Here is a 22,155-nt window from a genome sequence, read left to right on the forward strand (position 1 = left end):
TGAATTCCTCAGGCATAGCCATCCTATTCAGCCTTCCACCTACTCTCAGTATTCCCTCAGAAAGAAAAGGGTCGAGCTTGTAAAGTCTGCTGGACTTCTTAACAGCAGTCCTTCCAGTTTCCAGTGCGGAAATCTCCTCTGAGAAATGTTGGCTTTGGATGTACCGTAAGAGCGCCTCTTCAGCCCGTGGGAGGTCTTCAACTGATGGATGTTCATGGACCTGCACCTTAGGTGTTATCCTGGATCCGAGCTGTTGGTGAGCCATTGGGGTTTCCTTCCTCCTCCTACTCAAGTGCATAAGTAGGTCTTTGAATTGTAGAAGTCTTGTGGTAGCTCTTTTAAGGTGATCCCATGAGGAGAAGTGTTGTATGAATTCGATGACTGGATCGTGAGCCACAGCTGCAACAGTCTTCTTGATCTCTGGGTCATCGTCGGAAAGAGTGGTGGTAATCTCTGGGTGCTTTGGCCAATCCTCCTCTGGCTGTTCTAGAAAGGATGGCCCATTCAACCATCGTTTGGATTTCAGGAATGCTTCAGCTGTTAAGCCCCTGGAGGCGTCGTCTGCAGGGTTGAGGGAGCTGTTTACGTATCGCCATTGAGATTTTTCTGACAGTTCTCTGATGGTAGATACTCTGTTAGCCATGTATGTTTAAAAGCGGCAGGTGTCATTACAGATGTACTTGATGACCGCGGTACTGTCAGTCCAGTAGACCGGTGGCTGAAATGCATATTCAAGCTCCTTTTCCAGCATTCTGTTAATTCGCACAGCCAGTACTGCAGCTGCCAGTTCCAGCCTGGGGATGGTGACTGGTTTCAGTGGTGCAACTCTTCCTTTGCCCATCACGAAGGCAATGTGAATGAGGCCTCCGGTAGTACTGAGACTCAGTTAGCTTGCAGTGCCGTATCCCACCTCACTGGCATCGCAGAAATGGTGCAGCTGGGCCTTATGAAGCGGCCCAAAATTATGCGGCCAGTAGCATCTGCTGATGTTTAGGCTTTTCAGGTGATCCAGGCCACCCAACCATGACTCCCACCTTTTGGTAAAGGAAAGTGAAATCCCAGAATCCCATCCACAGCTTCCTCTGCAGAGCTCTTGCAGTATCCTCTTCGCTAGAAGGATCACAGGCGCCAAAAATCCGAGAGGGTCATACACAGAATTTGTAACTGAGAGTATGCCCCGCCGTGTATAGGGCTGCTGTTTTTGAGAGACTTTAAAACAGAAGGTGTCGGAGTTAATGTTCCACTGGATGCCTAGAGCACGCTCTAGTGGTAGCTCGCTCCTTTCCAGATTGACGTCTGTGATTTCCTTCAGAGCTCTATCTTTGTCTGGGACTGAAGCTAGCACATGGCTACTGTTGCTCACCCATTTGGTTAATCTGAAGCCTCCTGTTGCGCATGTCACTCTAAGATCATTAACTAGGCGTATGGCCTGCTTCTCGGAGGCGACGGATTTCAGACAGTCGTCGACATAGAAATGATTCTTGATGGTGTTCAGCACGTCTGTGGCCACTTTATCCTTGTTGTCTTTGGCAGTTCTTTTTAAAGCATAATTAGCACAGCTCCGCGAGGAGACTGCACCAAAGAGATGCACCACCATTCTGTATTCTGTGAGAGGCTTGTTGACATCACCATTAGGCCACCACAGGAAACATAAAAGGTCAACATAATTTTCAGGCACTCGGACTTGGTGGAACATCCTCTCAATATCCGCCATGATGGCAACAGGTTCCTGTCTGAACCGGAGGAGGACGCCCAGGAGGGTGTTTGTCAGATCGGGTCCTTGCAGTAGCTGACTGTTTAATGAGGTGCCCTGAAATGATGCAGTACAATCAAATACTACACAGATTTTCCTTTTCTTCTTATGGTAGACCCCATGGTGGGGTATATACCACACTCTACCATTGCATCTGGACAGCTCGTCGTTCGGCACCTTCTCAGCATGGCCTTGGTCAAACATGGCATTCATAAAACATATGTAGTCCGAATGAAAAGCCTCATTCTTCAGGAGTTTTCTTCGTAGAGTCATGGCTCGCAGCTCTGCTACGGCCTTGTTGTTTGGCATAGTCACGTTGTCGTCTCGAAAGGGCAACCGCATTTCGTAGTGACCATCCTTTTTAACGGCTGACTCGTCAGCTATTTCCAGGAACTTCTTGTCCTCAAAAGACGGCTCTGCTTGTTCTTCACAGGCCTTTTCTGGGAAGTCTTCATTGTACTGCTTAGTGAGCAGTTCCTTTAGACAAGCCACAGAGATTCTATTGCAGGAAACGCACGGTCGGTCTGTTTCATCGGTAAGTGAACCAACACTCGACGGGCCATTGATGATCCATCCTAAAAGGGTCCTTACAGCATAAGGCCCGTCTCCTTGGCTGTGTATGATTTCCCATGGTTCTAAAGCCCGTGGGGCATTGGCTCCAATGAGCAGACCGATGTCAGCGTTAATGGTGGTAAGTAGAACATCCTTCAGATATGGCCACTTTCGTATGTCCTCCTCTGTAGCGATGTTTTCATGGCTCACTGGTATGTTGGTTTGCGTGAAGACTTCAGGTAGTTCAATAAACGCTGTCCCTTCAAGGCTGCTCACCTCTAATCCTTTCACTTTATGTGTATCCACGACTTGTTCTTGTCCCATAGTTCTAAGTAGGATTCCTGTTCTTCTACCTTCTACGTGCAGTTCTTCCATCAGCTTGTCCGTGCAAAAGGATGCAGAACTCCCTGGGTCCAGAAACGCATAGGTTTGGATGACCCGGTTGCTCTTGCCAGACTTAATTCTTACTGGCACGATCGCAAGCTTGCAGTCAGAGACACCGGCCCCAGTATGCTTCGTAGACATTGCAATAGCTACTGGATTACTGCTGCTAGCTGTGGGAACTGTGGAATGCTTAGCTTGGCCATTACGGTTGGACTGATGCATAGAAGGCCGTCCGAGTGGGACTTGGACTTGTTGGATATGCAGGATCGTAGGGTGTCTTTTCTTGCATATCTGGCAGGTCAGACGTTTCTTGCATGCATTACTCATGTGGCCCTTGATAAGGCAAGCGAAACACATTCCATTATCCTTTAAGAACAGAACCTTTTCTTTGTGTTGTTTTACCGCCATCCGGTGACAAGATTCCATAAAGTGGTCTCCTGCTGTGCTAGGCATGGTTTAGCGTAAGCCGCTCTTGGGTTTTCAGTGCGATTTGCTGACTGAATTGTTGTTTCATCACCTTGCTCTGTATGGGCTGCTACCGGGGCTATTGTGGTGGCGAAGCCTTTCTTGCTCACAGGCCGTTTCTGTTCGGTACCTTTCAACATTTTAGTTGTTGACTCCTGCATAGAACCGAACACTGGATCACACAGCATCCTGGCCTGCCTTTCTGTGAACTCCACAACATGTTGGAATTTTGCTCTTCTTTGTGTACTTTCCTGTATCTCACACGCTTTAGCTCTCCATCGCTCCCGTAGCTTGTATGGCAGTTTTGACAAAATCAACTTTAACTTGGAAGGGGTGTCGAGCTCTGTCATATCTGGTAGATCTCTTGCCACATTCCAACAGCTTCGCAAATACAGGGCATAGCTGTGGAGCTCCTTACCATCCTCAGCCTTTATATTATTCCAGTTTAAGGCCTTATTGATATAGGCAGCGCTGAGGCGATACGGGTCACCAAAATGAACACTAAGAAGGCGTTTAGCTTCCCTATATCCCAGATTGGCATCCATATGCAGGCAGCTTCGAACCAGCTCTTTTGGCTGGCCATTTGTGTATTGCTCGAGGAGGTACAGCCGGTCCAAATCATTATCGGTCTTTCTTTCCACACAGTGTTCAAAGGCTTGGATGAATGGACGGTAGCTCAAGATATCACCATCGAAGATTGGTATTTCTCTAGAGGGAATAGATGCTTGTCTTTGTTAGAGTCTGATTAAATCTGCAAGGTCATGTTGTGTGTTGGGCGGTTGTTGTCCAGGCTGAGGATCATATGGGGGGACATGGCTGTTTATTGTAGGCCGACCCACATTAATTGTCGCTGCGGTCTGTGCATGAAGTGCTGGTCGAGCTTTAAGTGTGTGCATTCTTGGTTTTGGACATATCGGTTCCTCCTCCATCATTCTCTGTAGAGGTGTTTTAGGGACTGCTCCAAGCTGTGTGTACTGAACAGATGATGGCTCTGACAGACACTGTATTTTCCACATATTCCTGAAGGTATTCATTCATCCCATCTCCTTGTGATTGCGTAACAAAGTCCCCAGTGGATTGCAGTTGGACGCTGGAATCATAGCTCTCCAATGCATGTAATTTTGCATCAGCTGCAGCAATATTAGTTTGAAGCTCAATCATTTCCATTTTGCTCTGGATTTGTGCCTTTTCGAGCTCGAGTGCATGTTTTTGCTGCAAACCTGCTGCTTTTGCTGCGAGGGCTGCCCTCTCAGCTGCAGCTTGTGCACGTAGGGAAGACACAGAGGAGGCCTTTGATCCTGCCTTAGACACGCTGTCTTCGGGAGCAATCTCTACTATACCCCTTTGTGGTTTTAATGCATATCTTGTCCAGTCCTCAACACGTTTTATGTAATCCTCAAACACCGTCATTTTAGGTTCATACCATTCAGCGTGATCCTTATCCTTTTCCTCATCGGACATTAAAGCCTCAACGTTTCCATGCGCGTCAGCAAAGTCATCCATTGCGGTTTTTAATGCAGCAAGACTCTCAATAATCATTACGACACTTGAACCAGCATCAAACAAACCCTTTGATTCATTCATCTTTCGTGTACACTCACCCAGTTTTCCACCGCGTCTCGCGGTTAAAGCTTTTAAGTTTTCCTCATCCATTGTTTCAGAGATTTATTGTTCAGTTTACGCACACATCTCCGTCTCAGTCTTTATTTGCGATTATTCCCGCGATCTATTTCCAACACTAGACGTAAACAATGTTCATAATAACATCCTCCGAAATGTTTGCTTGTGTTATTTTGAATGAGAAAGTCCGTAATTCCGAAGCTCGTCAGGGAATAAACATTTACTCACGGACCGGAGTGCTGCAGGATGGGCCAATCCTTCCGATGCTTTGTCCTTATATTGGCGTTTCAAAGCCGAAAATCCTACATCCGTGAAAGGTTCCGACATCCAGAGTTTAATCCATGGGAGTTTTTTGACTTAATGTTGCGGCCTCCGGCGAAACTTTTCCCGGGGGCCACTATGTCGGGAGTAAAGATTGTCTCGGACGCGTGGCAGCTGATTTGCAAAAAACGTAAACGTTTATTATGTTTGTAGTTCTTTCTGTTACATATAATTGTCACGACCACGGTCAAAAAACTGTGTCCCTTCTACTCCCGCCAGCTCATTCATCAGAATCATTCGCACACACTACCACCTATATAGGTGATCAGCCCAAAATGGGAGGAGCTGAAACGTCATATGCTTACCCCATTCACAAAACACCCATGACAAGCAGCCTATCATAACAAACCATAATTAATCATTCCTACGAAATATGACATAACATAAAATAACATGAATGGCTCCAACAAGCTGGGTCCAGACTAGTTTAATGACAGCCAGACTATTATTTTAAGAGGATGGAAGAATGAAGGGCTGCCGTCAATCCAAGAGTGGGCTTGTGAGATGGCTAGGGTGGCAACGTTTGAAAAACTTTCATATTCGGTTTGCCAGATTGGATGTATATACTAGAAAAGGCTTTCTGGAGGGCTCCTTCTCATCTTTTCTTGATTTTTGTCTGGGTGGGTGGTAATGACAAAGGGGGGGGCATTCATTTTTGAGAACTCATATTTTGAGTTTCGTATGTTGTTAAAAAAATATATATGTTAATCACAAAAAAAGTAAATTTGTCACCTGCAAGTCTGTCTACTTTTCACTGACCTAATTCCTGGTTCCAGGTCTATATGCCACGCCACTGTGTCCCCGTCCAAGTCCATACCCATCCCACCCAGTTTCCGGCCCAACGAGGAGGACCACCGCAACCAGTTTGGCCAGCGGGACCGCTCCTCCTCTGCCCCAAACGTCCATATCAACACAATCGAGCCGGTCAACATCGATGTGAGTCTGCTCTTTCTGACTCTGATAGACGTGTGCTTCTCAACCGTTACTATGAATTGCCATAATGGCTCCGCAGGGTTCGTTCCAACCAAAGAGCAGCTGATTTCTCTCATTGACACTCTTTAACCGGAGAACGGGAGCTAACCAACTACAAGCTGGTTATATTTGGCAGATTCTAGAGCCTCCAGGATGCCCTCGTCATGTAGCAGCTATCATCCGTTACTTTTTGACAACAATGACCTTTTTTGTGAATGTTTAAAGGTGCTCTAAGCGATGTCATGTGTTTTTTAAGCTACAACATTTTTTGTCACATGCATGAAAACATCTCCTCACTATCTGCTAGCTGCCTGTCCCCTGAACACACTGTAAAAACATCTCCTCACTATCTGCTAGCTGCCTGTCCCCTGAACACACTGTAAAAACATCTCCTCACTATCTGCTAGCTGCCTGTCCCCTGAACACACTGTAAAAACATCTCCTCACTATCTACTAGCTGCCTGTCCCCTGAACACACTGTAAAAACATCTCCTCACTATCTGCTAGCTGCCTGTCCCCTGAACACACTGTAAAAAACATCTCCTCACTATCTGCTAGCTGCCTGTCCCCTGAACACACTGTAAAAAAACATCTCCTCACTATCTGCTAGCTGTCTGTCCTCTGAACACAATGTAAAAAACATCTCCTCACTACCTGCTTGTCCTCTGAACACACTGTAAAAAATATCTCCTCACTATCTGCTATCTGCCTGTCCCCTGAACACACTGTAAAAAAACATCTCCTCACTATCTGCTAGCTGCCTGTCCTCTGAACACAATGTAAAAAACATCTCCTCACTACCTGCCTGTCCTCTGAACACACTGTAAAAAACATCTCCTCACTATCTGCTAGCTGTCTGTCCCCTGAACACACTGTAAAAAAACACGGTCTCTGTAGACAGCCCAGGCTCCACAAACGCCAACAAAAACAAACTGGCCAACCTGCACCACCAAACATAACAAACAGTGTTCCAGCCAATAACTGACAAGAAGGATTTGGGGATTGGGGGTTAGGGGGTTAGTGCGTGGAAAGGTTTGGGAGGGGACGGGATGAGGAGGAGGGAGGGGCGAGCTAGCCTCGTTTACAGTCAGTTCAGTGCTTTTTTGTAAAGGTAAGGCTGTTTGTTGCCTTTTCTAATGCAACTGGCCTTAATTAACATTACCACTGCTACACATCTGCTAGCTTGTCAACTTCAATTCTACAGCAGAGTTTAGAATGAGCACACAGGTGGGGCGGCCCGGTAGAGCGCGCACCCCATGTAGGCTCAGCCTTGCCAGCGGCCCGGGTTAGAATCCGACCCAAGGCCTTGCTGCATGTCATCTCCTCTCTCTCTATCTCTCTCTCTCTCTCTCTCTCTCTCTCTCTCTCTCTCTCCCCCCATTTCATGTCTCTCTTTAGCTGTTTGAATAAAGGAAAAAGCCCTGATAAATATCTTAAAAGAATTAGGATACAGGGGTTGCGTTCAAATGAACTAGAACAAATGACGTGTCTGTTCTCATTTGTTTGAACTTGATCGGTTAGAAAAAGTGAAAGCAGTGACATAGTTTGCGTTCGAGCTCAGACTCTGCTTCCCAGGATGTGGACGGATGTTCGTGAAGTGGGAGTCATGAAAATGTCTGCGAACACACGTTCATGAACACACATGAATAAAACATGAATGCACCTCCAGCTGCGGCAGTAAACTTTCCAGTGAACCGTGCAGTACAGTCAGTTGTGAGTGTGAAAAGTGTTTTGCATATTCATTTCTCTTCTCCTTCCCTTTCAGGACCTGATTCGGGATCAGGGCTTGCCGAGGTCCGATGGAGGTAAGGCTCAGAAGAGACTCTTTATGTGGCTTTATTCCCACCATCCTGCGTCTGGGTCGTGTGTGTGTGTGTGTGTGTGTGTGTGTGTGTGTGTGTGTGTGTGTGTGTGTGTGTGTGTGTGTGTGTGTGTGTGTGTGTGTGTGTGTGTGTGTGTGTGTGTGTGTGTGTGTGTGTGTGTGTGTGTGTGTGTGTGTGTGTGTATGTGTGTATTTATGTATGTGAATGTCTGTGTGTATGAAGTCCAGTCACTGAGAGCAGTAGATGAGGACGCACGTTTATTCCCATCTGTGGGTCAGGGTTTCTGGAAGAACAGAACTGCCGAGCTCCTCCTAATACTCGCAGCTCGCTGAATCTTTCACCTTCATTACAAAGGTTTAGTGCAATTAAAATCACCAAAGGTCTGTCCGTAAATCAGGTTGTAGTCTTGACGATGTAAAGATGATTGATTAGGCCACATTCTTTTGATAAGGGAACTCATTTTAGTTTCCTAAAAGTCCTAGAAACATACCGCCTCTGACCACTTCTTCGTATCAGACTAGTAATTTACTTAAAGCGACAGTTCAACATTTTGGGAAATATGCTTTCTTTTTGTAAGTAGGCTACCACTCACTCTAAGCTGGATTTCAGGTGGGCCGCCCACCGCGTCTGCTGATAGTACATCCATGGATTTCCACCTGCTTCCCGTCTTTATGCTAAGCTAGGCTAACCACATCCTAACTCCTGCTCTGTGCTTAACACACAGACATGACGTTGATATCAATCCGAACACCTCACTCAGAAAGAAAGCAAATCAGAACATTTCCCAAAACGTTGACCGTGAAATGTATTCCATCCATCTCAAAGTAAATGTAGCCGTGTGAAAGCCGTGTGACGAGCACATGTCGTGTGGGAGGAGGCCTCTCCGGTGGTTAGTCAGAGGTGAGAGGGGCAGGGGGAGTAGCAGTGATGGTCTGTCTGTTTCTCTTTGCCCTGCAGCCCCCCCGACCCACCCCGCCCGCTGCTTGAGGAAGCACCGAACACGGACCTCAAGCCCCCTCCTATACTCCTACCCCAATGACATAGTGTTTGATTTTGAGCCCGAGCCTGTTTTCCGAGGTAGTTAGGCCTCTGTGTGTTCCTGTGTCCTTCACCTTCCCACACCCCCTCACCACACACCAACCCCCCCCCTGTGTCACATCCACTGTGTGTGTGTCCACCCCCTCTTCTTTCTTCTCCCTTTGTCCTCACATGCTCTCTGTACCACACACCACTGCTCTGATCACACACTGCTCTGGATCTAGGGATGGGGCTTTGATTGCTGAAATGCTCCTCATTATCAAGTTAACAGGCAATAATAATCAGAAATTGTTAAGATCTATTTCATGGCATCACACTCGTAAAATTTCAACTAATGCAAGTGGCATCACTTGTTCTGACACCAGGCTTTAGTCACAATCAAAATGTGCTCATATGAAATACCTACTACTCTGGGAAGGCACACACATAACTGCATTTGTTTAGATGGCTGCTTGATTTAACAGAGAACATTATCACCATGACTTCAAGTATTTTAAAAGGGTAAGTTCGCCATAAATATTTCTTCAATGAAATTCGGACAGTGTGTTCTGTCAGCTGGGGCTTGCAATAATTCTGACCAAAAATCTATCTACAGTATATAATCTCTGTGTATCTATCTAAAAATGTAACTCCAGTCCTATATTTGTGGCCTACATAGTTTTAAACATATGTTTGCACCAAACATGTACCAAACCTAGTCCCAAATGTTTCTCGTTTCTATAGAAATGAAGACTGATAAACTGCAACCAGTCGGTCGGAGAAGTGACACATTTATTAAGATGGCATATCAGTGCCATCCTTGATACCCGGTTACCCAAAAATAATCAAAAATTGTGCTATATTTATAATGGTAGCTATAGTTGCAAAAGAAGCTACTGCCTAGTCACAAAGTTCAGATGATGATGTGCGCTAACTTGCATGTGCATGGAGTCGTTATTCATGAAATATTACAAATTTAAAAGATTGAAAACATCACAAAGTGAAGTCAAATTAAGCTTAACGGACTCAAACTAGCTCATAATTAGCTTTATCGTTATCTATTATGTAATCTGGTACAGTAGATGCATCTAAACCTACCTGTCGTCACCGTGGTGGGAACCAAGCAAGTTGAGTCGCTGCTAGACGTCACAAGTCAAGTCCGTCAAACTTCTGATGACCTACCCCAGTTTCCACATTTCGATCAGTTTAAAAAGACGGTTGTTTTCTAGATGTTTAACCAGCTAAATGAGTAGTGCGTAGAAGGGAGGGGGAGGGGACGGGATGAGGAGGAGAGAGGGGCGAGCTAGCCTCAGTTTTGTTTGATAATACTTCGAACGTCAACAAGATGTAACGTCACCCAACATTGCTTAGAGCACCTTTTTATTTATTTTTTTTTTCAAACTTTTATTTATTTTGATTTTAACATTAGGAAGTGACACAGCATGACGAACAAGGTAAATGCAGCACAGCGGAACCGGAACGTCACTTCCCTTCAAATCCATACCCAGCACAGGTCCAAAATGGGGACAGACATCACATACCCATGCACGCTGACAAACACACACCAAAGGACACACAACATCTAAAAGACAAAAGTAAAAAGATAGACAAAATAAAAAGGATAGAGGGGAGACAAAAAGAAAAAGACTGCAGCAGTCCAGAAGGAGCTCAGTCCTCCAAATCAATAAGCTGAGGGATTCAACGAGTTCTAGGAAAGGGTTCCACGTCTCTAAGAATGTCGAGATGGAGCCTTTCAAAGAAGATCTAAGCTTCTCCAGCTTTAAATTGTCGAGCACCTCTTTAATCCAACGGTTTTGGCAGGAAAGCTTCCAGTTGAGCAAGATCCAAAGCCCATCCAAATAGTTGTTAGTTTGGGGCAAGACCAGAACATATGAGTATGGCTGGCAGGACCTGTGACAGGCGTCCCAGACAGTGGAGTATATTTTAGACAAGTTTGCGTTTTGTGTATTGGACTTTATGAAGGACCTTGCCTTGGATTAGGCCACATGTGGAGGATGAGTGAACCATAGCCAGAGCACGGTCCCATTGTTGGTCTGTAATAGTCGTGTTCAGATCGCCCTCCCGTACCGCTTTTGTCCACGTACGAGGGTTCGTCGAAGTCGGGCATAATAGGTCGTACAATGTTGAAACTCCTTTCTTCCGGTCTGGGTCTGTCGCCAAGAGGGAGTCAGTCAGGGTTTCGGGGGGTGGTTTGGGAAGTGGGGAAATGTCTTCTTGACAAAGTCCTTAATCTGTAAAAAGTGAACGAGGTGTGATTTAGGCAAATCATAGCTGGAGGAGAGCTCTGTGAAGGATGCAGATATGCCAGCCTCGTAGAGGTCTTTAACACTGACTATACCATTACTGTGCCAGGCCCTGAATGCCAGGTCTGACCGTAATAATAACCGTGATGTACTTTGTGAAGTCTAGATTATTAAACCATTAATTGCCATCCAACCAAGCCCCCCCTCACCTCTCCTCTGCATGTGACCAAACACACACACACACACACACACACACAACTGAAAAGCTCCTCTTTGTTTACTCTTCTGCTTTCTCTCACATTCTCTTTTTGAACTATCCGCCTCACCTCCCCTCTCTTCTTTTTATTTCTTCCCCCCCCCCTGATCTACCTGCAGGCTCCACCACAGGGCTGTCGGCCACGCCCCCCGCCTCTTTACCTGGCTCTCTGACCAGCGTAAAGGTTCCGCAGAAGTCGCCGTGCCAACAGAGGGAGCGCAAGTCGTCGTCCTCGTCTGAGGACCGCAATAAGATGGTGAGACCCTGTCCCAGATATTGGTGTCTGTCTGGAGTCCGTTGTGTGTGTGCCCGTGCTGACTGAGTGCCCTGTGGAACAGAAAACCCTGGGGAGGAGGGACTCGAGCGACGACTGGGAGATCCCCGAGGGCCAGATCACTCTGGGCCAGAGGATCGGCTCTGGCTCCTTTGGAACTGTCTTCAAGGGGAAGTGGCATGGTAAGACCAACGCTATACTGTGTTTTCAGACCACTGGCATCACAGGGTTTCCCCCAGTGTATTGCAGGCCTGGTGGCCCACTGGGCCTAAGTTGCACCCCACCAGGCCTAAGCCACTGGGATTTTTTTTAAATGTATTTTTAAGACGTTTTTGAAACTACAGTTACAGTGGGGCGGCAAAAGCCTGACGTGGTCAGAATAGGAGTCTGATACTATTCTATTGGGCTGTGATTACGGGGGCTTGTTTCAACCGAACCAGGAAAGAAAATGCCTCTGCACTCCATTGGATAGACCTACAACCAATCAGAGCAACGGATAGACCTACAACCAATCAGAGCAATGGAGACAGACGTCACAGAAGCTGCAAGTCAAAGGCAGGCTTCGACAGAGCAAAGGCAGAGGCGACAGTTTCCGTGTCGTGCGGACGGGTGTGGCGATGTGAATGCATACGTGATCGCGGTTCTCTGTTCCTCTTTTAAAATGAATGTACTGTCGATATCTTCTGTAACCGACACGATGGCAGCCATCTTTGTTGTAAACAAATTCAACCCAATCGCTCATTGGTGACGTGGTTGATTACGTTACTGTTGATCATCTGTCCATCATCGTATAAAGCCCGCCCTGACAATTTGATTGGTCCGAACAGCTCTGGTTCGAGCATAGTTGCTCCACAACAGATCAAGTCCAGACCGAACTTCCCGACCTCAAATATTGTGGGCGGGGCTAAGTTCGACTGGCGGCTCGGTTGGAAACCTAGACGTAGGAGGAGGTTTATAGTCTCTCGATGTAGATTAAATAGATTTAAAATAGTTTTTGTCCCTCTGTCAATAAAGCTTTTAAATGGCAGATAAATATATGTCTAGGTCAAGACGGACTGGCAGGATCTCTTTGGTTTTACTACTGTTAAATTATTGACTTATTTTTTTATAATGAATTAGTGTTTTAGGAACCTTGCTGTGTTGTCTGTTCAGTAACATCTATGTATGTATGTTGTATGTATGTTTGTAATGGTAATGACAGCAGCATGAGGGTTGGCCCAAGCAAAATTTTCCACATTGTGTATTTTCAAATTTCCAGTTATCTTTTAGCACTGACTTAATGTCGGGCCCTGTGGGATCGGTCTTATAGCTTCTTTAAATTCTCAATTTTGCGGTTCTGTCCATGATTCTGTTATCACAGAAACTATTGGGCTCTACGTGAATGCTTACATCAGCCTTTGACTCTGGGCCGTTCTCCAAAAAACTGTCACTTGCCACCGGGCTAAACAACTTTTCTGGGGGTAACCCTGCATCAAGTAAGGAAACAGTTTACATCCTCTGGGCATCAAGCCACCGTTCATACAGATAAGCCGGTGAATTTAACTTGTATTAAAACTCATCCGTTACACTGGCTGACATGTTCCCTCAATACCATGAACACACATACTACTTCATTTTCACTCAACCCCACACACAGCGTCCCACTGCCCGAAATACTCGCTACAGCACCAAATGTGGATTCATCCGCTGCTGAAAAAAATAGTTCCCAATAAAGGCACTATTTCCAGTTTGATGGAATTTTTTTAGGTTACGACAAAACAAGCCTTACTTAAAGGTATTTTTTGTTTATGTGTATAAGCGTGTGAGATTTGAATCAGGGCCAGTAGATTCTTGAGCTACTCGCCCGGCCGGGTGTGCGTGACACATTTTAAGGTCAAAATATGTGTAAAAAGTCTACAAACGGGTAATACAATGCAGCTGCGTTTGTGCAACATGTTCTCAAAGTCAACGCTGGCATATGTCTTTGCCTGACATGTCGTCTGTCCCCGCCCAGGTGACGTGGCAGTGAAGATGTTGAACGTCACAGCTCCCACACCGCAACAGCTCCAGGCCTTCAAGAACGAAGTGGGAGTCCTCAGGTAACTTCTGCCACCCACCCTCAAATCAGGGGCATCCGTGTCATTAGAAATAAATTAGTAATTAAAATGTTTTTATTCATTTTCATTGCAAATACAATTTTTGTGTGTTGAGCATCACTGCGCCATAGGGTGTGGGGGGCTGTGTGGTTATAGAAGGCTGTGCATAATTGTAGAACTTTATCTGGGGTTTCTTGTCAAAGGCAATAAATAGATATAAATCAAATTTCTGTATCACATGAGGAGCTCCCCTATGTCTTCTTCTTTTACACACCGGACAAATTGCCTCTAGATTTTCTCATACACCCCCAATTTGCCTCTCAGTATACATGTTAGTCTGTCCATGGACATACAGTGCGCCATATTGATCCAGGCACCAATTGTAGGTGCCTCCATTTTCTTCCAGATGAGAGGTATAGTCCTTTTTGCCTGTACTATAGCAAAATCAATAGATTTCTCTTCTTGGCGTTTGAGATTCCGATTTGTTGGCTACAGGTGCATCAAAATCATCTTAGTGTCAAGTGGAATAGTTTTTATTGATCACCTCCCTCCAGAATGATTTAATTTTGTCACACTCCCAGACAGTGCATAAATGTTCCTTTAGCTTCATTACATGTAAAACAAAGGTCAGGTATATTACTGTTGTATTTGTTTAATTTAACAGTTGTGTATGTCTGCATCAGCCAATTATATTGGAGTAGCTTTAAATTAGAGTTTACTGTTTTTGCACCTTTCATACTGCCATACAAATGAAGATCAGATTACTGATGTGTGTGTGTGTGTGTGTGTGTTTTCCAGGAAAACGCGTCATGTGAACATCCTGCTGTTCATGGGCTACACCACCAAGCCTCAGCTGGCCATCGTCACCCAGTGGTGCGAAGGCTCCAGTCTGTACCACCACCTGCACATCATCGAGACCAAGTTTGAGATGATCAAGCTGATTGACATCGCCCGGCAGACCGCTCAGGGCATGGAGTGAGTCACACCTTCCTCCCCCATACACAGATCCAGACAGTCAGATATGGAGCCCGGCCGGCCGATGTTAGGCGTTTTCCAAACTATCGGTAGCGGCATTTATAAAGGCTGATTAATAAATATTTCAAAAATAAAAACGGACGAAACCCCCCTTCAACCAGTGTTGGCGTTGCGTAGTTTGTTCACCACAACGTCCCTGTTGGCAACACTGTGTTTTTGTTCAATGGACTTTTCATATCTTAAGTTTGTATTGTTATACGTTATATTTATCAGAACTTTAATCTGTTTTGATGTTCCTCTGTTCTGTTGTGACAATAAAACAAACAAGTTTATTTTCAAACTGCATTATCATATTTTAGTGAGGACTCATGAATAACTACAAATAACTAATTTTAGGGAAATCTGTTTATGTTTTGTTACACGTTTCTGATATATCGGAATTTCGGATTTTAAAATCGCCAAACATTTGTATGGATATCGGCCTTAAAAATCCTTTATCAGTCGGGCTCTAGTCTGATGTCACCACGTGTGTGTGCTTGGTCTAAACTCTTTGCTCTTTCCCTCCTTAGTTACCTGCACGCCAAATCCATCATCCACAGAGATCTGAAGAGCAACAGTATCCTTTTGAGACATTCCACTCAATCAGTTCATCTTCATGCTGCGGCCTTTCTGTTCTCCAGATGAAAGAGAAATCTGTGGTAGGGAGGATCATTTTAGATTTGGTTTTATAGCCGACCTTCGTGAACCGATTATTAACCGGAAAGCGGTCTCAGTTCACCCGTCCAGGACACTCGGACATACTTCCCGCTAGGGTTGCATGATATTGACAAAATGTGATATTGCGATATTGATTATGAATATTGTCATATCGATATTAATTTCGATATTTTTAAACGTATGTCAAATGACAAAAGTTGTGGAAAAACGCATCAAAATAGAACAGAACATGACATATTAGAAACAATAAAAACAAATCTAAAAAAATATTGCATACTTATCGCGACACTTTCGATATAATATTGCACAACGTGATATCGCCGATATCTACCGATATTCAGTCGATTATATGTTGCACCCCTAGATATAATATTGTGGTGGACACATGCAGTCACTCTCCTGGAAGGAAAAGCTAGCGCGGCCGACATTCAACCCGCCAGTCCTCATCGAGACAGTGGCGCATAGCTGTCCGCTGGGAGCGCCATCCAGCACGGAGCCGCCAGCAGAAAAAAAGTGCAGCTTAAAACACAACAAAGACATAGATTGTATAGCATATTTAGCTTTTACAATGCAAAAAAAAAAAAAACTTTATTTTTGTTCTTATTTTGCTTTTAAACGTTTAACCGATAGTATTAAAGCTTCTTACGGTCAGGGCGGCCTCTAGCTTGCCCAGTAGAGTGTGCGCCATGTTGGCTGAGTCCTTTGCATCGGCCCGGGTTCGAATCCGACCTGCGGCCCTTTGCTGCGTCTCATCCCCCATCTCTCTCACCCCTTTACTGTCTATCCACTGTCCCTATCGAATAAAGGGAAAAGCCTAAAAAAATTATTCTTACGGTCCGTTAACGTTTAAACGGTTAGTCGTCAGAAGAAGAGAGTGCTTCCTTGACCTCCTTTCCTCCAGATATTTTCCTCCACGAGGATCTGACGGTGAAGATCGGGGACTTTGGTCTGGCTACAGTCAAGTCCCGCTGGAGCGGCTCGCACCAGTTTGAACAGCTGTCTGGCTCTATCCTGTGGATGGTCAGTGTCCCCCCTTATTAAGTCTTACATTTCTTGAGTTTGTTCTTTACAATGGTGTAGTCTAATTTATTGTAGTAGGTATACTGTATTGTATATAAATATACTGGCCTAAATATATATGGGCCAGAATCTGCCTTTGGGGGAGGGGGGCATATCGTAGTGGGGGGTCTGGCTGTCCTAACCCAGGGTTATTTTGAGCATCAAAGACTTCATTTCCTGCATTCACATAACATTATTCACCAATTTACAGGGGAAATACCTTAATTTAGCCTATGCGAAGAAGAAAAACACAGATGACTATTCGAAATATATAAAAAATATAATGGAAAGTATGTTGTAGTATGTCATTGGGCATTGTTAAGTGGGTATATGGAGATCCTGGAGCTTTCTTAGTGGGTATACTGCGTATACCTGCGTATCACGTAGACTACACCACTGGTTCTTTATTATAAAAAGTATTTGGTGCTAGCTGGCAGTCTGCAGCCCAGTGAGTGTCCGCTGTGCTCTCTCAGGCTCCGGAGGTGATCCGGCTGCAGGACAAGAACCCCTACAGCTTCCAGTCCGACGTCTACGCGTTCGGCATCGTGCTGTACGAGCTGATGTCAGGAGCACTGCCCTACTCTAACATCAACAACCGAGACCAGGTACGATAAATCCCACTCTTGTTTTAATATCTGTACAGCATTTCTTCATAGTGGTCAGAATACAGCTCCGCAGCTCGATGGCTACACACGTACCAACACCCCCCTCACACATGGTTAACTATGCAGTGTGATGTCTGAACCAAGTGAGCAGGAAATATAGCAACCATTTGCAAATGTGGATCCGTCCGCTTTATCATAACAGACCAACTCTAGTTCCAATCTGTACGGGAATAGATTTACACTTTGGGAAAGGAGCTTGTTCACTTGTGTGCGATGGTCAGATGGATCTCGTCTCATGTCTGTGTGTTAAAGGGAAACTTGTTCCAATTTTCAACCGGCTTTGTGTCACTGCAGCACGAGCAGTACGCTGGCGCCGAGCCAGTAGCTCGGGGGCGCCGAGCCGGTAGCTCGGGGCCGCCGAGCGGGCGCTGGCGGCACGGAGGGAGGCCAGCGCCATTCTCCTGCAAGTGCATGCTGCATTAACACAGAGACGTTTGAAAATCTGCAAATTTCCCCTTTCAAGTAAAAGAGCTGGAGTCAGGCTATGGTTAGCCTAGCTTAGCATAAAGACTGGAAGCGGGGGAACACAGCCAGCTGATTGTACTCCTTCTGGAACCTTAACAGTTATCTAGAGCTGCTACTGTTGGTTGTTCATCATGATTAGATGTGAGCCATGTGCTCCTGAGGCAACAGCCAAATCAAAACTGCACAACAAATTTATGATTTACAAGCCTCTTCATAATTTAGTATTTCGCAAATTGTATGATCCTTAATTGGAGTTTATCCATGCATCATTTTAACATGCTTAATTAGATTTTGATAAATCTTACTTGTTGTTTTTGTAATAAAATCAGCACAGTAAACAAAGTAGTCCAGTCCTGTTTGCTAACATTAACATTCGAGCTTTATGAGAAGCTATGGGTCTACAAAATGTTTACCATGCCTATTATTATTATTATTATTATTATTATTATTATTATTATTATTATTACAATATGACTCCTATCTTCTCTCGCCATAGATCATATTTATGGTAGGCCGAGGTTACCTGTCTCCTGACCTCAGCAAGGTGCGCAGCAACTGTCCAAAGGCCATGAAGAGACTGATGGCCGACTGCCTGAAGAAGAAGAGAGAGGAGCGGCCTCTCTTCCCTCAGGTGAGCCAAAGAAACGCAACCGCTGCTGGTCGTCTCTGGGATGGCATCACAGCTGAATGAGCTGCAGACAGAACCAGATCTTTATTGTAAAATCGGCTCGCGTTAGAGTCAGGCGACCCCTTCACTCTTATGTCAATCCCCTTTTATTTATGGTTTTACATTATAGTAGATCTTCTATGGGAAATCGTAGCACAACAGAGCAAAGTGCAATAAATACACCAGCACTTTTTGCACTTAGCACTTTAATTATTACAGTCACTGTTTAAGATGTGGTATTGTCTTCACAGTTATATTGTGTCCTTCCTTTATGTCCTAAGATTCTTCGTTGATCTTATGTCTATGTTTTTATGTAGACTTTATGTCGATTTTAGAATGGTTTCTCTGTGTCATGTTTGTGTTGTGAAGCAACAGATTGTAGCACTATGCCCATGACAAACTTCCACCTCGGGGACAATAAAGTGTATTCTATGTATCTGTGTTTGAGTCAGTCAGTGATGACTGGAGAATCCGAGTGACTGTGATGTAGGCTCAGAAGACTGACAGATTTGAACCAATGAGGAATTGATTGGCTTTGCCAGCAGATGGCCTCAGAGGTTCACGAGATGAAGAAGCAGCAGCAGCTGAATGGAAGCACACAGCGCTGTTAATGGCTTTGTTTAGTTGTGAATGGTGCTCACTCTGACTGGTGTGTGTGTGTGTGTGTTCTGTCAGATCTTGGCGTCCATTGAACTGCTGGCTCGCTCCTTACCCAAAATCCACCGCAGCGCCTCGGAGCCTTCGCTAAACCGAGCCGGCTTTCAGACGGAGGACTTCAGCTTGTACGCTTGCGCCTCGCCCAAAACCCCCATCCAGGCCGGCGGCTATGGTGAGCATACACACACACATTGAGTATTGTAAACTACTCCACTGAAGAAGGAAGGGTTGTCCTCTGTTCACAAATGTTTTTACACTAAAGGTGTTAAACTCAAAGTCCAAAGATGCAAGTAAAGAGACACACACACACACACACACAACACACACACACACACAGAAACACACACACACCCCTAATTTCTGCGTAACTTCACACACTGATGAAAACAGATTAGACTGATATATTGGTTAATAGATTATTTGTTATACACTTGATTAGTACAACGTAGGGCTGGGTGATATGGAGAAAATCAAATATCACAAAATTTTTGACCAAATACCTCGATACCGCAACGATATTGTAGTGTTGACTATTGGTGCTTTCACAAAATATTTACACAATGAGATTTTTGAAAAATAATCATCAGTAATGTGGATATAATGACTAAGTGGTTAAAGGCAAATAATAGAACAGTTTGGTAAGTTCAGGAAATGACATCACTTTACTGTAATGCTGCCTTTAAAACCAGGAAAAGACAACACTTGTGTCATATTACTATATCCAAAATCTAAGACGATATCTAGTCTCATATTACGATATCGATATAATATCGATTTATTGCCCAGCTCTTGTATAACTAGGGTTGGGTACCGAAACCCGGTTCCACTATGGAACCGGTTCCTCGCAAACTGTAGTATTCGGATCGGATTAGAATGCAAATTTCGGTTCCTCATTTTGGTTCTGGAAAAGTTTGAAGCTGGTTGGCAACAACATTTATTTTGTTGTTACTTGTTTAGTGTAATTTGTTAAATTATTGTAGTTATGTGTTAGGTGACTTAGGTTTACTTATTATATATGTAAGTACTTTAAAATGTTAATATATTGTTAAATTAAAATAATTTTTAATTTAAAAAACTCCATGAAAGCATTTCTTTGATGTCATTTTTTCAAGAATTGGTTGAGTTTTTTAAAGTGCCCATATTATGAAAAAATCACTTTTTCTGGGATTTGGGGTGTTCTTTTGTGTCTCTGGTGCGTCCACACACATAAAAACTTTGAAAAAAATCCATCCATGCTGTTTTGAGTGAGATATGGTTTCTGAATGTGTCCTGCCTTCAGTCTCCTAGTGAGCTGTTCAAAATCGGCTGTGTGATGTCACAGTCCGAAATGAGCTGGCTAACCACAACCGTTAGCTCGTTAGCATGCTAACCGTTAGCGTTAGCATGCTAACGCTAATGCTAACGCTAGCATGCTACGTCGTTCTCAAAAGCAAAGCACTGCTACAACACACACAAGTTCACCATAATCTACAAAAGAACTACTTACATGTGCACCCTCATTTAGAAGTCTCCCAGCTGATCCTGCCTTGTAACTGACCAAAGTTGGAGAAACAGGCTTTCTTTTACTGTCTCTAGAGTTAGCTAGCTGACATGCTCTACATCTGAGCTACTGAGCATGTGCGAGTGCAGTCAAAGATAGTACAGAAGAAGAAGAAAAGAGGTCTCACTCTGTAGCTAAAACAGAAACCAGGTGAAAAGAGGATCTGCAGCAGTGAGAGAGAGCTGTGCAGTACAACAAAAATATGGTGTTTTTTGAAAATTAAACCATGTAAACCTATTCTGGTACAACCTTAAAATACAGTTATGAACCTGTAAATGAGCAGAATATGGGCGCTTTAAAAGTAACTGTTCGGAATCGTAAAAATCCAAAAGGTACCCAACCCTAAGTACAACACTGGTTGAATGAGGGAAGACTTCATTTAAATAGATTGTAGATGTAGCGCAGATGTAAAGGAAGCCCTGTACTGTAATCATCACATCCAGCAGTCCAGCAACAAATACTACCTTTGCCTTATTGCATCATCATTATTATTCAAAATGTATTTCTCAAGTATCTCTTCCCTGTACATGTCTGTTAGTTTCCTTTTAGCCACACAAATGTGTTTTTAATTCATTCATTCATTCATTCATTATTCCAGTGGCTTCTACTTTGCCCTTCTTTCAGTTGTTGTTGTTGTTGAGCTACTTTAAAAGAAACTCAACCCTTACTGCAGATATGTCCCATTCAAAGCTCACCAGAAGAGGAAGGGGTTCTTCTCTTCGGAGGCTTTTAATGTGAAACGTGCGCAGGAAGTCTGTCACTGACAGTAGCTTTAACAGTAGCGACGATATCTGGGTTGCTGGGTTGTGAAAGATGCACAGCAGAGCTCACACACTAACCTCCTCTGTCTCTTCATTACTTTTCAGGGGAGTTTTCTGCATTTAAGTAAGTGCTGCAGATCCCACCAGTCCATCCCTCGTCACTTCTCCAAAGTCTCGTGTCCATGCAGTGGATTCATTCATTACTGAAAAAAAACTGAAAAAAATAGTCTCAAAGAACGTGCTTTTTTTTCCCTTCCTCTGTCCACCTGAAGAAGGCAGCCTCACTGGAGTCCTTCAAACAAACGCTGTCCAGCACAAACGGCCACAGCGGCGGACACAACTCAATTAGGAAAAAAATGAAGAAAAAAAAAAAACTCTTGAATCACACAAAAAGAAGGATGGAAAAAAAAACAAAAAAACAAGACACAAAGATGTCCATACCGAAACTGTTTTGAGAAGGAGAGCACAAAACTCCACAGATCGACTTGCCTGCTGGAGGGAAAGATGAAGGCAAAAGGATGGAAAGACGGAGGTGGAACGTCAGGAGAAGCCGAGGCTTAGGGTGCCCTCGTGCCATCATTTCCTGCGCGGGGAGGCTGGAGGCCGCTGAGCTGCTCTCCGTGTGGCGGCAGAAACGAGCCTGCGGGCGGAGAGGCCTTCCGTCCGCCGGCTGAGATAGAAGGCCAGGAGTTAGCCGGTCCCGAGACGCCCTGGAGCTCACTCAGCAGGGATAACCCCCGAAGGAAGCTGACTAGCACTTGCTAGGAACGCTGAGCTTTTTTTGTTTTTATTTTATTTATTATTTTTTTGGGGTCATTAGTTTCTTTTTGAAGAGATGGAGATATTTTAGAAGAAAGCTTTTCCTTCCACTCA

General features: G+C 44.5%; 1 protein-coding gene across 2 annotated transcripts in view; it reads left to right on the forward strand.

Annotated features, from left to right (window-relative positions):
• braf (B-Raf proto-oncogene, serine/threonine kinase) overlaps window positions 1-21,667 on the forward strand; it is a 40,230-nt gene extending 18,563 nt beyond the window's left edge. The window contains exons 8-20 of one of the 2 annotated variants that reach the window (XM_039792278.1): window positions 5,872-6,031; window positions 7,833-7,872; window positions 8,848-8,967; window positions 11,547-11,683; window positions 11,766-11,883; window positions 13,695-13,779; window positions 14,575-14,751; window positions 15,321-15,367; window positions 16,370-16,488; window positions 17,001-17,132; window positions 18,154-18,288; window positions 19,000-19,153; window positions 21,388-21,667. In XM_039792278.1, the coding sequence (XP_039648212.1) occupies window positions 5,872-6,031; window positions 7,833-7,872; window positions 8,848-8,967; window positions 11,547-11,683; window positions 11,766-11,883; window positions 13,695-13,779; window positions 14,575-14,751; window positions 15,321-15,367; window positions 16,370-16,488; window positions 17,001-17,132; window positions 18,154-18,288; window positions 19,000-19,153; window positions 21,388-21,410 (1,447 nt within the window). In that variant the 3' untranslated portion in view covers window positions 21,411-21,667. The remainder of the gene's footprint in view (window positions 1-5,871; window positions 6,032-7,832; window positions 7,873-8,847; window positions 8,968-11,546; window positions 11,684-11,765; window positions 11,884-13,694; window positions 13,780-14,574; window positions 14,752-15,320; window positions 15,368-16,369; window positions 16,489-17,000; window positions 17,133-18,153; window positions 18,289-18,999; window positions 19,154-21,387) is intronic. The other variant, XM_039792277.1, reaches the window with a different exon arrangement.
• Window positions 21,668-22,155: the final 488 nt, after the last annotated feature.

This window comes from Perca fluviatilis, chromosome 23 (assembly GCF_010015445.1).
Source record: "Perca fluviatilis chromosome 23, GENO_Pfluv_1.0, whole genome shotgun sequence".
Classification (NCBI taxonomy): Eukaryota; Metazoa; Chordata; class Actinopteri; order Perciformes; family Percidae; genus Perca; species Perca fluviatilis.